Source organism: Corylus avellana, chromosome 10 (assembly GCF_965113065.1).
Source record: "Corylus avellana chromosome 10, dhCorAvel1.hap1.2, whole genome shotgun sequence".
NCBI lineage: Eukaryota > Viridiplantae > Streptophyta > Magnoliopsida > Fagales > Betulaceae > Corylus > Corylus avellana.
The window spans coordinates 2,750,741-2,762,319 of NC_142499.1; the positions used below are offsets into that span (position 1 = coordinate 2,750,741).

Genomic DNA, 11,579 nt, shown 5'->3' on the forward strand with positions numbered 1-11,579 from the left:
ATTTAACAAATTTAATGATGTTATATTAATTTAAAATGACGTGACATCATTTTCAACGTTATATGCAATAAAACAAAATCTTAACCATTAAAGTTAAGACCCTATCCCCATTCCTTAATCTTGCAAAGTTTGATAAACATATTAAAGGCCTATTTAGGATTGTATTTGAATAGCCTAAAAATACTTTTAACAGTTAAAAAATCCGTTTGAAAAAAATAAAATAAAAAAATACTCGTTTAATAAAAAAATTAAAAGCGCTTTTAAGAGTTAAAAAAACTTAAAAATATCAAAAAGTATTTTTGACAAAAGTTTAAAAATGATTTTTTTGTTCAAAAGCTCTTTTTGATTTAAAAATTCTATTTCTCAATCACAATTTCAAAGAAGCTCTAAGACGAATATAAGGGTCAAGCTGCAGCTGGATTTCTGTCATGAACTAGATCAGCAGCCGGGATATGACATAATTACCTAATGCGAAAGGTACAGGAAATATAGGTATCATCATTATGTAACATATTTACGTGATACACTCGAACAATTCTTCTTCCTTCTCAGAGTACAGCTGTACCTGACGCAAGGCATAGAGTATTTACATCAATCATTACAAAAACATCCTATAATCAACTTCAACGAAACTTCTTGCTTCCATTCCCAGAAGAAAAAACAAGGATTGATCAGAATAATTTCGTACCCTTTCTTCTACCTGCATATTCATAAAAATCAGCTCAATAATTTATCCAACCAAATGATAGAAACTATGCATACCACAGAAGTAAAATTTGGGCTGCAGACCTTACAACCACGGGTAATTGAATACATTGGAAATAATAATATCTTAACACCACGGGTCAGTTTAGGAAATGGCAATAGCACAATAGTATTGGCCTTATAGTCTAACCTATTTCTGAAAGGATTTGTTGCGGTGCATTTTCTGAAATCTAATCTGCGCTAAACTAAGCCACAGTTTAGTTGGCTAAAAGCAATCAAATCTCAATTTGCTGCAAAAATACGAAAGAGTCCAAAATGATAACCATTTGTTTTTGGGCCACACATGCACCTGGTGGATTGAACCCTATTCTCACTCTCCGCTCCCTAGTTCTGGGAAGAGAGAGTGCCATTTGAGCATAAGCTCACTGGCCCAAAATGATAACCGAACAGTATATGCAAAAATAGTTTTGTCAGTAATTTTATCCCAATTCTAACTAACCCTCTTACATCAATTAATTGTATCGTGGCAATTCATACACTCAAACTGTACATAAGTTTGCTTTGAATTACTTGTAGTAGCTTACTTAAACAACACCCATTCATAGTGGGGAAAACCCTCTTCATGCAAAGAAGATATAGTAAGTCATCTTGACTACCAATGCAAATGCAATACTTGCAATAGAATATTAACAAAAATACACAGCGAGAGAGAGAGAGAGAGTGACTACGGAATACCTTCGCCTTGACCTGGTATTGCTTTTAGTGGATGTAGAAACATTGCACTTTTGATCTTTCATGCTGCTTTTCGTAGCTCTGGATTTGGAGGCCCCTGTAAATGATAATAATTCAATGCAATTGTACGGGGAAAGTAAATAAGTAATATAAAAAGTTCTTCACTTTGGATAGAGCTTAAACTACCTCTGATATTAACTTCTGGTGATTGAACTTCATTTTCAGCTGGTTCTGACTCTGTCAACTCACTGGAAGCACCAGAATATTCATCTGAATCAACAGATTTAGGTTTTGATGAATCATTTATAGGCTGAGACATTCCTTCAGTGGATGCATCAATGACTTCACCCTCTGTTTCATCCATTAGAAACTCAAGGTTAAACGCCAATTACCCCATTTCAGCAGCATATAATCACAAGCATGGAAAAAAAATATTTCAAAAAAAACATTCATTTTAAGAAGTATAATCATGGTCATATAGCCATTGTAAACCTATTCACAGAATTCAATCCTTGACTTTTAAACCTATTCACAGAATTCAATCCTTGAGATTGACTTTTAATTTCCTATAGGTTTATTTATATTCACCTCCAACTTACGTAAGTAAATAATTGATGACATTTGCCCGTTCTGTGATTGTTAGCTCTAGGTTCTGCTTGATTTTGAGATATAGAGATACCATTCTCTTCATGCTCATATAGACCTAATCTCACATTTTCAGTCGAAAGTACAGATGCTTGCTGCCACTTAACTTCAGCTGCCATACTCATCCAAATCTAAAAGGCAAGTTATAATATATTGTTTGAAATTTAAATCTATAGACCAGTTTAGAAGGGTTGTCCTGTTATCTTATCATGCATTTGAATGACAATGACGTTATTAAGAAATATAAGGTTCTGTTAAAGAAAACAATGGACATCTAAAAATGAAAACCGTTATGCTCAGCCAGAAGGAAAGGGAGAAAAGAACATATCATATCTTGCTACATTAAAAGGAGTCAGACAAGTGGCTGTGATGCTTGAAAATTTATATTTAGACTACTAAAAAGTATATTTCATTAACGCTGATGGAAATTATTCATAGTGATAAAGCATGACGTGGGAAAAGAATATGATGACACCTCCACTGAATATCATAGAGTCCCTAACAATGCTGTTAAGACACTAATCTTTACTCGACTATATGATGCATCATAGGAAACCTCATTGCAGCAAACTATTATGAACTATGCTTCACTGCTAGTCTACTATATGCTTCCTGAAATACAGCCGTTGCTGTATCATCATTCATCTATATGACACTAATAAAAAGACAGTAATCAATTTTTCCAGCGATGTTATTTAAAGCCTCTACATTAGAGATCTACAGGAACCATGAAGAAGAGAAAAGTAATAAGAAATTCATATTAAAACATAGCAGAAGCTAATTGCAGTAACCTTCAGCAGTATCAGATTCTGCGCTTTCTTCCCCAGTGTTCCCGCCAGCAACTGCAAAACCTTCCAAGGTACAAACTTTCTGTTGATGAATTCGGGCATTTCTTGCAGTCACCTCCTGCTCCTTCTTTTCCATGTGAAATTTATTAAGTTTATCCTCAAACTCCTCAATGCACGATTTAAGTTCTGGTTTTGCAAACTTCTTAGTCTGTTTCCTCACCGCACAAACAAAAAAAAAAAAAAAGGAAAGAAAGTGATTTCTTAGAAAATGTATCTTGAATGCTTTGAATAACATGATGCAAGCAAAACAAATAATTCAATACCTTGTTTATTATATTCTTGAAATGGTCAATAACAGAATCCTCTGATAGGGTATGTTCATAAGTCTTGAATGACTCCATAAGCTTTTTAATTCCTTTTTCAGTGAATGCCAGCTGAGAGAGGCAGTAAGAAATATATTCCCATTGTGTGATATCTTCAGCAAAAAAGCAGTTCCGTTAGTTACTGAAAGTTACATTTGTTCATTTATAAAAGCAGAAAATAGCTAAAATCCATGTTGACTTTGGTTCTAATGAGTTAGGACAAAGCCATCCATATTTACCACGAAAAAAAAAAGGGTAAAAAAAATGTGGCCTGTGGTAAATTCAGAAAATGATAAACTTAAGGTAAAAATGAGAAGCAGCTGCCCAAATTACATGCATGCTGTAACAGATAACAAAATATTTCAACAAAATTAGGAGTGAAATGAGAACCTCCTGATGCTAAAAAGATGCGCATGTCCTATCCTGTGGATAAGACTCAAATGGACATGGATGAAATCAGTAAGAGTAGATTGAAAACTCATGCTTAAATTCTAGTTACAGCTACTCATGCTTAAATTCTAGTTACAGCTTTCAACAGGTTCACATGACTAACTGAATAGAAAAACCAAGGTTATCAATGTGGACCAAAAACATTATATGTATGAAAAGAATCTGCTATACAACAAACAGATTATTTTTAAAAAAGCACAGAGACAAACTAGATTTTTGTTTTATTTTTTTAATATAAGTAACTGGAATATCAATTAAAGTGCAAAAGCCGCAACTCAAGTACATGAAATATACATTTATTTTTTATAAGTAACGGAATATACATGGGAAACACCAAGCTAGAAAGAGAGAATAAGTCAAGAAAATCATGAAAACTAGGCAAATTAAGATCTAATGCAGCTGTCCAATGGTAAAGAGTTTTTTTTTTAAAAAAAAATACTTAAGTTCCACCATTGTCCTCTCGTTGTCTTCAAAATTTCTATCATTTCTTTCTCTCCAAACACACCACAAAAGGCAAGAAGGACAATTTTCCACACAGCTGCGCTATAAGGACTGCCTCTCTAACCTTCTCCAACAAGCAAAAAGGTCGACTACTCTCTTAGGCATGACCCAAGCTAATCCATCATGACTGAAAATAGTACTCCACAAGGCACTGACGATCTCATAATGGAGAAGAAGATGATTCGCAAACTCTCCACTCCTTTTACATATACAACATTAGTCAACTACAATAACATGTCATTTTCTTGAGTTTTCCACGGTGAGAATCTTCCCTAGGGTGGCTGTTTAAACAAAAAACGCAGCTCTCAAGGGGCATTATTCTGCCAAATATTTTTCCAAGACAAGGGGGTGCTAACATGAGGTACAAATACGTTATAGAAAGATCTAGTTTCAAACTTCCCAGGCTAGGTTTCAAAAACCAATAAACAAATGCAACAAAAATGAACCAGAACTTGCAACCACGCTGAAATGATTTCCTGACAAAAGTTCCAATAAGTTATGTTTCTATATGAAAAATTGCTATTCTCTCCGTCCAAAAATAAATGTCTTACGTTTCCTTTTAGGAAGACCGAAAAAGAAATGTACCTTTCAAAAGTAGAAACATTTACTTGATATAATTTTTTAAGCTATCATTATCCTTTCCAAAAACAAAAAAAGCCATGTTCACCTCCAATATAGAGGTAATGGAATTCAATGGAGTTCTAGAAGTTACTTAGACATTCTATTTTTATTAAAACTCATGCCATTTAGACGAAGACATCTATTTTGGGACTGAGGGAGCATTAGATATATCATATCTTCTTCAAACATAACAGCATCATATTTTACCCGCTTGGCAAATGGTAGAATTAGAAGAAAATTTAAAGAACTGAAAAGATTACATACCTGTAACTCCACTAAACCTATTGCAGAGCTTTTCAACAAGAGCTTCCATTTGTTTGTCCTGGAGCAATTTTAAAAATTTTAGCCGTCATTGAGAATAAATGCTTGGCAATTCAAATTGGTTAACAATTTATACCTTCTTGATGGAACCAATTAAGTACTGCATGATGTTGCAGAAAGACTCTCTCGTCAGATTCTGGTTGGATAATTTGCCAAGTATATCGGGAAGTAAATTATATATTGGATTGCTTCCTGTTCGCATAACGGGAAAAAGAAAAGAAAAAAAAAAAAGAACAAATTTAGTTGGCAGAAAAGAAATTACGCAAGACAACAATCAGTACATTTTACTAGATGTATATCAAAATTTACCTTTCTTAGATAACTCATGAAAAAAAAGTTTAGCCAGATTTGAAATCCGCTCATCTTCATCTTCCAACCGGATAGCCATCTCATTTATATACCCTTTTACCTGATCAAGTCAATGACCGCTTCAGTCTCTAGATCAATAAAAAAAAAAAAAAGCTAAATAACAAGCGGCAGTTAGCCAGGCTCTCAGACCTTCATCATGTCATTCAATATGAGATGTGAAAGCACCAGAACAGCATTCTTCCTAACAGAAACCAAAGGATCCCCTAGCCGGGCATACATGTGCTCAGTCCATGGTTCTAACAGATTGGGAAACCGAACTGCCAAATCACCAAGAGCAATAGTGCAATTGGAACGAACAATTTCTGAGGGTGAACTCTCCACAACAGTGAAGAGAAGCTGGAGATTCGCATCACTGAAATGTCATTCACTAAAAAGTTCAAGCATTATGTTGTATTTGTTTATGAGAGAGAGAGAGAGAGAGAGAGAGAACATAAGATCTCACCAAAAATTTGCATCAATGATCATAAATCTACATAAAGCAAGCATTCCGGAAGCTTGTAGTTCTGGATACTGAAAGAAAGCAGTGGAACAGTTTAAAATAAAATATTGGATACTGATACACTAGTGAGCTACACGGGAACTGCTACGAAGAACTTGTATCAAATGATATATGAGACAAACATATCATGTACCATATTATAACCATAAACATGACATCAATCCTTCAATTTTCTGAAATACCATGAATTTATTATTTTACTATCACTTTAATAACATCTTACTATAAAACACTATTTCAAATATAAACATAATAGGAAATTTCCTATTATAGTGTTCAAGAGTCATAGAAGTCATTAAAGGGCAAGACGAGAAAAACTGAGTAAATCACCTTTTGCATCAGCTGAAAATTTCTACAAAGCTTTGACAAGAAAAGTGCACAGTGTCCAATCAAGTTCTTCTCACTGGAACCACCAGAAATAATTTCTTTTTCTGCTTTGTCAGATAGAGTATCAAGATATGCATCTTCAGAGGCAGCAAGACCTAGTTCGGCATTGATACTATTGTCCTGCAAGACATCATCAAGGGAAGAAATCTTCTATATGAAACCAAAAATTGAAAGAAGTAGATATTAAATAACCAATATCGGTACCCTATATCTTTACACTGATGACTGAGTATAGAATTTAATCTCACCTTAACTGTATCAGCTGGTATTGTGCCATTGCAATGTACATTTTGACGATCAGTATCTGTTTTTGCCTTTGTAACTCTTTGTTTCCGGATCTTTCGAGCACATGATTCGATATACACCAATTGGTTCATGGCAACATGACTTACAACAAATAAATATCTACTTAGTTTGGCTAGTTGAACTGTGGTAAGTATGCTGGCAGTACCACTATCAATGTCATTATTCAACTCATCTCCTCCACTACAATTAAACACAGAACTAAGAGATTTTTTAACCAGATCAGCAGCTAATGTTTCTGGAACAGGATGCATTGTGTATACAGCAGCTATTGCTTCATCAGCAGCAGCATACCATATGTTTTCTGGAAGCCAAAAGCCAGTAATTAAGCTTTCTAGAACACCAAATAATCGACTGCCATTAACTGACAGCAATTTTTTCTTGTCATCTTCAGACAATCTTTGAATAGCAATGCATGTAGTCCTAGCAAGCAAAGGCTCCACTTTAGCCCAACGACCAAATCCAATATCAATCATGTCTTGTAAGTGAGAGCTGAGAACCCCAGTGGATGATTTTGCTGCCATGCAAAGGACAGATAAAGCACCACGACTATACTCTGCAGTGGTTCCACTAACACTAAAGCAAAAGAAATCCCATAATGCTGATATCTGCAAAAACAAGTACTTTATAGGAGAACTGCTTCTTCAAGTAATGTCAGACAAAGAACTTAATGACTATAGTTTAGTTTACCCGAGAAAATTGTCAACAATGCATTGATTATAGACTAAAGCATTCATAAAGGACAGACCATGATTCACGATCAACTAGATAGCTCTATGCAGTCAATTCCAAAATTGGATATGTAACCTCCGCATTGATCATCATTGAACTCAATTATGATCTATGCTTTCTATTTCTTCTCATTGCCAACATGTTTATCCAGCCTATAACTACTTTCCACAAATAATTCAAGGAGAAAAAAGTGTCTGCTCAAACGATAAAATTTCCAAATATGTTCTTTTCTATAAGCATGTTTGTTAAACAAAAGGAGAGTGTAACTATTAGAGCACATGGATGATTATGTATTCGACATAGTCAAGTGGGCTTCAAATCTTCTAGTGAAGCTTTAAGTTATGATATAAAAGTTTTAAATTCAGCAGAAACTAGAGCAGAATTGCACAAACTACAGTTTGGTCATATTTAGCTTACCCAAGGTTGATTATACTGCTTCAATTACTATTTATTTATAAAAAATATCTCTGAGTGTTGGCCATAATAATTGAGTCGAGAGCTGGAAATTATACCTCTTCTTTAAAGATAATTCGTTAATATACATATTGAAGGTGTAGATTTTGAGAGGCTGAAATAGTCATCATTTTCTGGATTTGTTGTGTCAAATCCAAGGAATGCATCAAACATTTTAGGTAGAAAGCTCAGAACTAATTCATGCAAGATATTATTCAGAGACATAAGGGAGCATACCGTGCTGGTAGATATATCACCTTTGGACACCAAGGCCCCAACAATAAACTCCAGAGCTGCTAGATCTCCTATATTTGAATCTATGGCAAGATTCAAGAGATTTTTTGCTGTTTCTACTGGGTTTTTCCTTATATAAATTGTAACAAAGGCGTTCTCCACAGCCTCGTAGATGGATTTGTCCTGAGAAAATGCCTACAAAAGAGAGCATATATCTGATGCTATTAATTACTATTGTAGATCAAGAATTAAATCTATAGAGTAAACATCCACAACATATTTGGACAAGGAAAACAAAGAAAAAAAAGTACCAAAAAAAAAGGAAAATCATAATGACTTCCAAAGAAACTTTTTTGACTGTTTCCAACGCATAACCAAAAATAAAAGCTCACCAATGGCAACATCTTGCGGAGGCAGGCTTCTGAACCATCAATTTGGAACTGTTTGCACCTCATGAGCAAGAGAATTGTGTTCTCTACATCAGAGGCAGAAGAAGAAGCCATCAATTGAACAAGTGTTGGCATTGTGGCAGAGATGCACTTAGAAAACCTCAAGCCTGCCTCAAGAGATGCGACCAATGCCCTGGTCTGCTCCAAGTTCCCAATATCTGGCACAGAACTATCCTTCTGAGAAATCTCTTCTTCCACTTGAGCCAAACAACTGTCTGTCAAACTCTCTTGCTGCTCTTTGGCTGGAACTTGAGCATCAATATTATGAACTTCACCATTTTCTTTGGAAGTATCATTATCAGAAGGTAGACCATCCACACCACTTTCTAAAGGCACATCTGGTTCAAGCTCATTCATCTTCTTCTTATATTGCTCTAAGGTTGCTTCAAATGAAGCTATTCGAAGTTGTGGGCCAAACGGATTATGCTGCAACATCATGATAAGTAAATTTAATGCAGATTTTCTAACAATTGCACTCTTATCCTCCAACCTTCCAGCTGCAACTTCGGAAACCTCATTCCACAAACCAATTGAAACAGAATGCTCTTCACATAGTTCAGCCCAAACCTGCAGAACTCGACTCCTAGTATAAGCTGAAACATCTCGGCATCGTTCAAGCAAAATTTCCAACATGGCTTGCTTGGTTCGGAGACGAACAGATTTAGAACTTACTTCACTCTCAATATCCTTAAATGCATTTGCAACCAACTTCCCAAGAACCCCTACAAGAGCATTCCTTATCTTATAAGATTCCCCACCGAAGTGCGGGACCAGAACTCCAATGTTGGTTGAAATCAACTTTGGCAGCCGCTCAGTGAGCTCTACCAGAAAACGCCCAATATTTTCAGCCCCAACAGTGTCCTTCACATAGTCCCTTGGGTTAGTCCTCCCAATCTCCCTGATAAGGGAGCTGGCCAGGGTTCCATCAGCATACTTCTTCTCAGCACCAGCAACCGCACCAGCCATGTGGGTAACAACAAAATCATATTTGTGAATTAGGTGCATGATAGAAGCACATGATTGTGCCATGTAGTGGTATTTTGTAGTGCATGCTCCAATTATACGGCATAGAGCATCTTTGGTGTCGGAATCTTTTAAAAGAATTGCATTCTCAAACATAGAGAATATATTTCTACAAAAACACAAATCATAAAATTTTAACTTAAAGTCCACTAACAATGATAAAATTATACCTAAAAGATTGATGCCAGTCATCCACTTACTTCACAATGAAAGACAAATAATTTTCATCCAGGTCTGACGAACCAAAGAGCAAGGGGAGGTTGATCTCTAGTGAATTAGCAATCAAATTGAGTATTCGACTCCTTTGAGGCTCCCAATTCCATGAGTTTATTAGCTGTTTCTTCCTTGTAGCTGCTGTTGCCTAAGACAAAAGACCTCACTAAATTGGCCACAACAATTGCAATCTCAAACCCAACAGGGTACATACATGAGAACATTCAAATAGTGGAGAGAGAGAGAGAGAGTACCTTCGGATTATTGTTGGAACCAGTGTTGGCCTCCTCAGCAAGAACAACGTTGATGAGGACGAATGTGTAAATTTTAAAAGCATTACGATGTGAAGCAACCCGATCAAACACTGGAGTGTCATCATCCTGACTTTGAGAAACCCGTGAGAGTGAATCAACATTTGGAAGAAGAACACTAAAATTGGATCGGAGACTCTCTACGAGATTGAATTTACAAGATGTAGGGAGACTAGCATAACTACGAATCAAGGAATAGACACGGTCAAAGACATCTTGCTCTTCAATGCAAAAGAGCTCCTTGTCGGAAAGATCAAAGGATACACCTGTTTAAATAGATAAGGAAGGCAAAAAAACGGCATAACGTGAGATTGTGTATCATGGGTGGAACAAAAATGAACTACTTGTTCTTGCAAGTACATTTACAAATAACGATGACCAGCTAAATGTAGAGGAGCTGGTTAAATTACTCTCTATCATTTCTATTGAATCCAGCTATCAGTGTAAGTAACACTTCTATTTCCTTTCATACGCTTGTATTTTGTACGTTACAAAACAAAGCATTATGGTGTTTGCCGGAGTTGGAGAAAACTCTTATTATTATTTGGTTGCTTACTTTAAATATTTGCTAGAACAAAGAAAAATTCAACTTTTGTTCAAGTAAATTATAGCACAAACTCAGCCCAGATTAGTTTTTCTTTAATAATAATCTCATGGCATAGAACAACAAAACTTGGTTGCTTTCCTTTTTTTTTCCCCAATTGTCTCAGATGAGCAATGATAGCGCATAAGAAACAAAAAAAATAGAATATGTCCTGTTTCTAGGAAAGATTGAGTTAAAAACAAAGTACAACCAACTTGAGGTCTTGCACTTACGCTGCTTAGTTCATAAGAAACGCAAAATTCAGCTAAGCACGGCCAAATGCAGATTAAACGACTGACTTAAGTCAAATTTTCTAATTTTCTTGCTTCAATTCTATAAATTATTTTCTTCTCTATATCTCCCTAACAACCGAATAAAACTTTACACTTTTTTAGGGCTTCATTACATGAAAACAAAAGAAATTTATTTTAAAAAAAGTCGAACTCTGCTTGATTGCTGAGATAATTGAGGGAAAAAAGATTTGGGACATGACATGCCCCACTTAATTAACAATCAAATGTATAAAACTAATCAATTCGAGTACCATTTTCGCCAGACTTCCTTTCTTTTTCTTTGTGTTGCATTTTCTCAGCAACCAAACTCAATGTCAGGGAAAAATTTAATGGATCTCTAAGAGAGAGAGAGAGAGAGAGAGAATGTGACCTTTGACGAACTCTTCCAGTTCAGAGGGATGAAGCGAAGCGATGTCGATGGGGTTTTGCGCGTAGAGGCGGTTGTCTTCGTGCTCTTCTTCTAGTGCTCTGAGGGTCTGGGGAAAGAAGAAGTGAGGAGCCATAGTCACAGAGAGAAAGAAAGAGAGAGGTTCTCTTTCGTTCTTCGTTGAGGTTTTCGCAAAATTTGAAATGGAACTCAAAATTTCAGACAGCGGGAATGTGTT

At 35.6% G+C, this 11,579-nt stretch overlaps 1 protein-coding gene across 1 annotated transcript; it reads right to left on the reverse strand.

The window, feature by feature from the left end:
- Nucleotides 1-478: 478 nt before the first annotated feature.
- On the reverse strand, nucleotides 479-11,554 carry LOC132191267 (binding protein). Its single transcript, XM_059606212.2, has 17 exons — nucleotides 11,345-11,554; nucleotides 10,042-10,364; nucleotides 9,775-9,935; nucleotides 8,495-9,683; nucleotides 8,106-8,297; nucleotides 6,629-7,291; nucleotides 6,324-6,500; nucleotides 5,937-6,004; nucleotides 5,624-5,846; nucleotides 5,435-5,534; nucleotides 5,202-5,317; nucleotides 5,069-5,126; nucleotides 3,194-3,345; nucleotides 2,874-3,078; nucleotides 1,624-1,788; nucleotides 1,441-1,534; nucleotides 479-700 (listed from the first exon to the last, which is right to left on the reverse strand). The coding sequence occupies exons 1-17, from the start codon at nucleotides 11,475-11,477 to the stop codon at nucleotides 697-699; spliced, it is 4,023 nt and encodes a 1,340-aa protein (XP_059462195.2). The 5' UTR covers nucleotides 11,478-11,554; the 3' UTR covers nucleotides 479-696.
- Nucleotides 11,555-11,579: the final 25 nt, after the last annotated feature.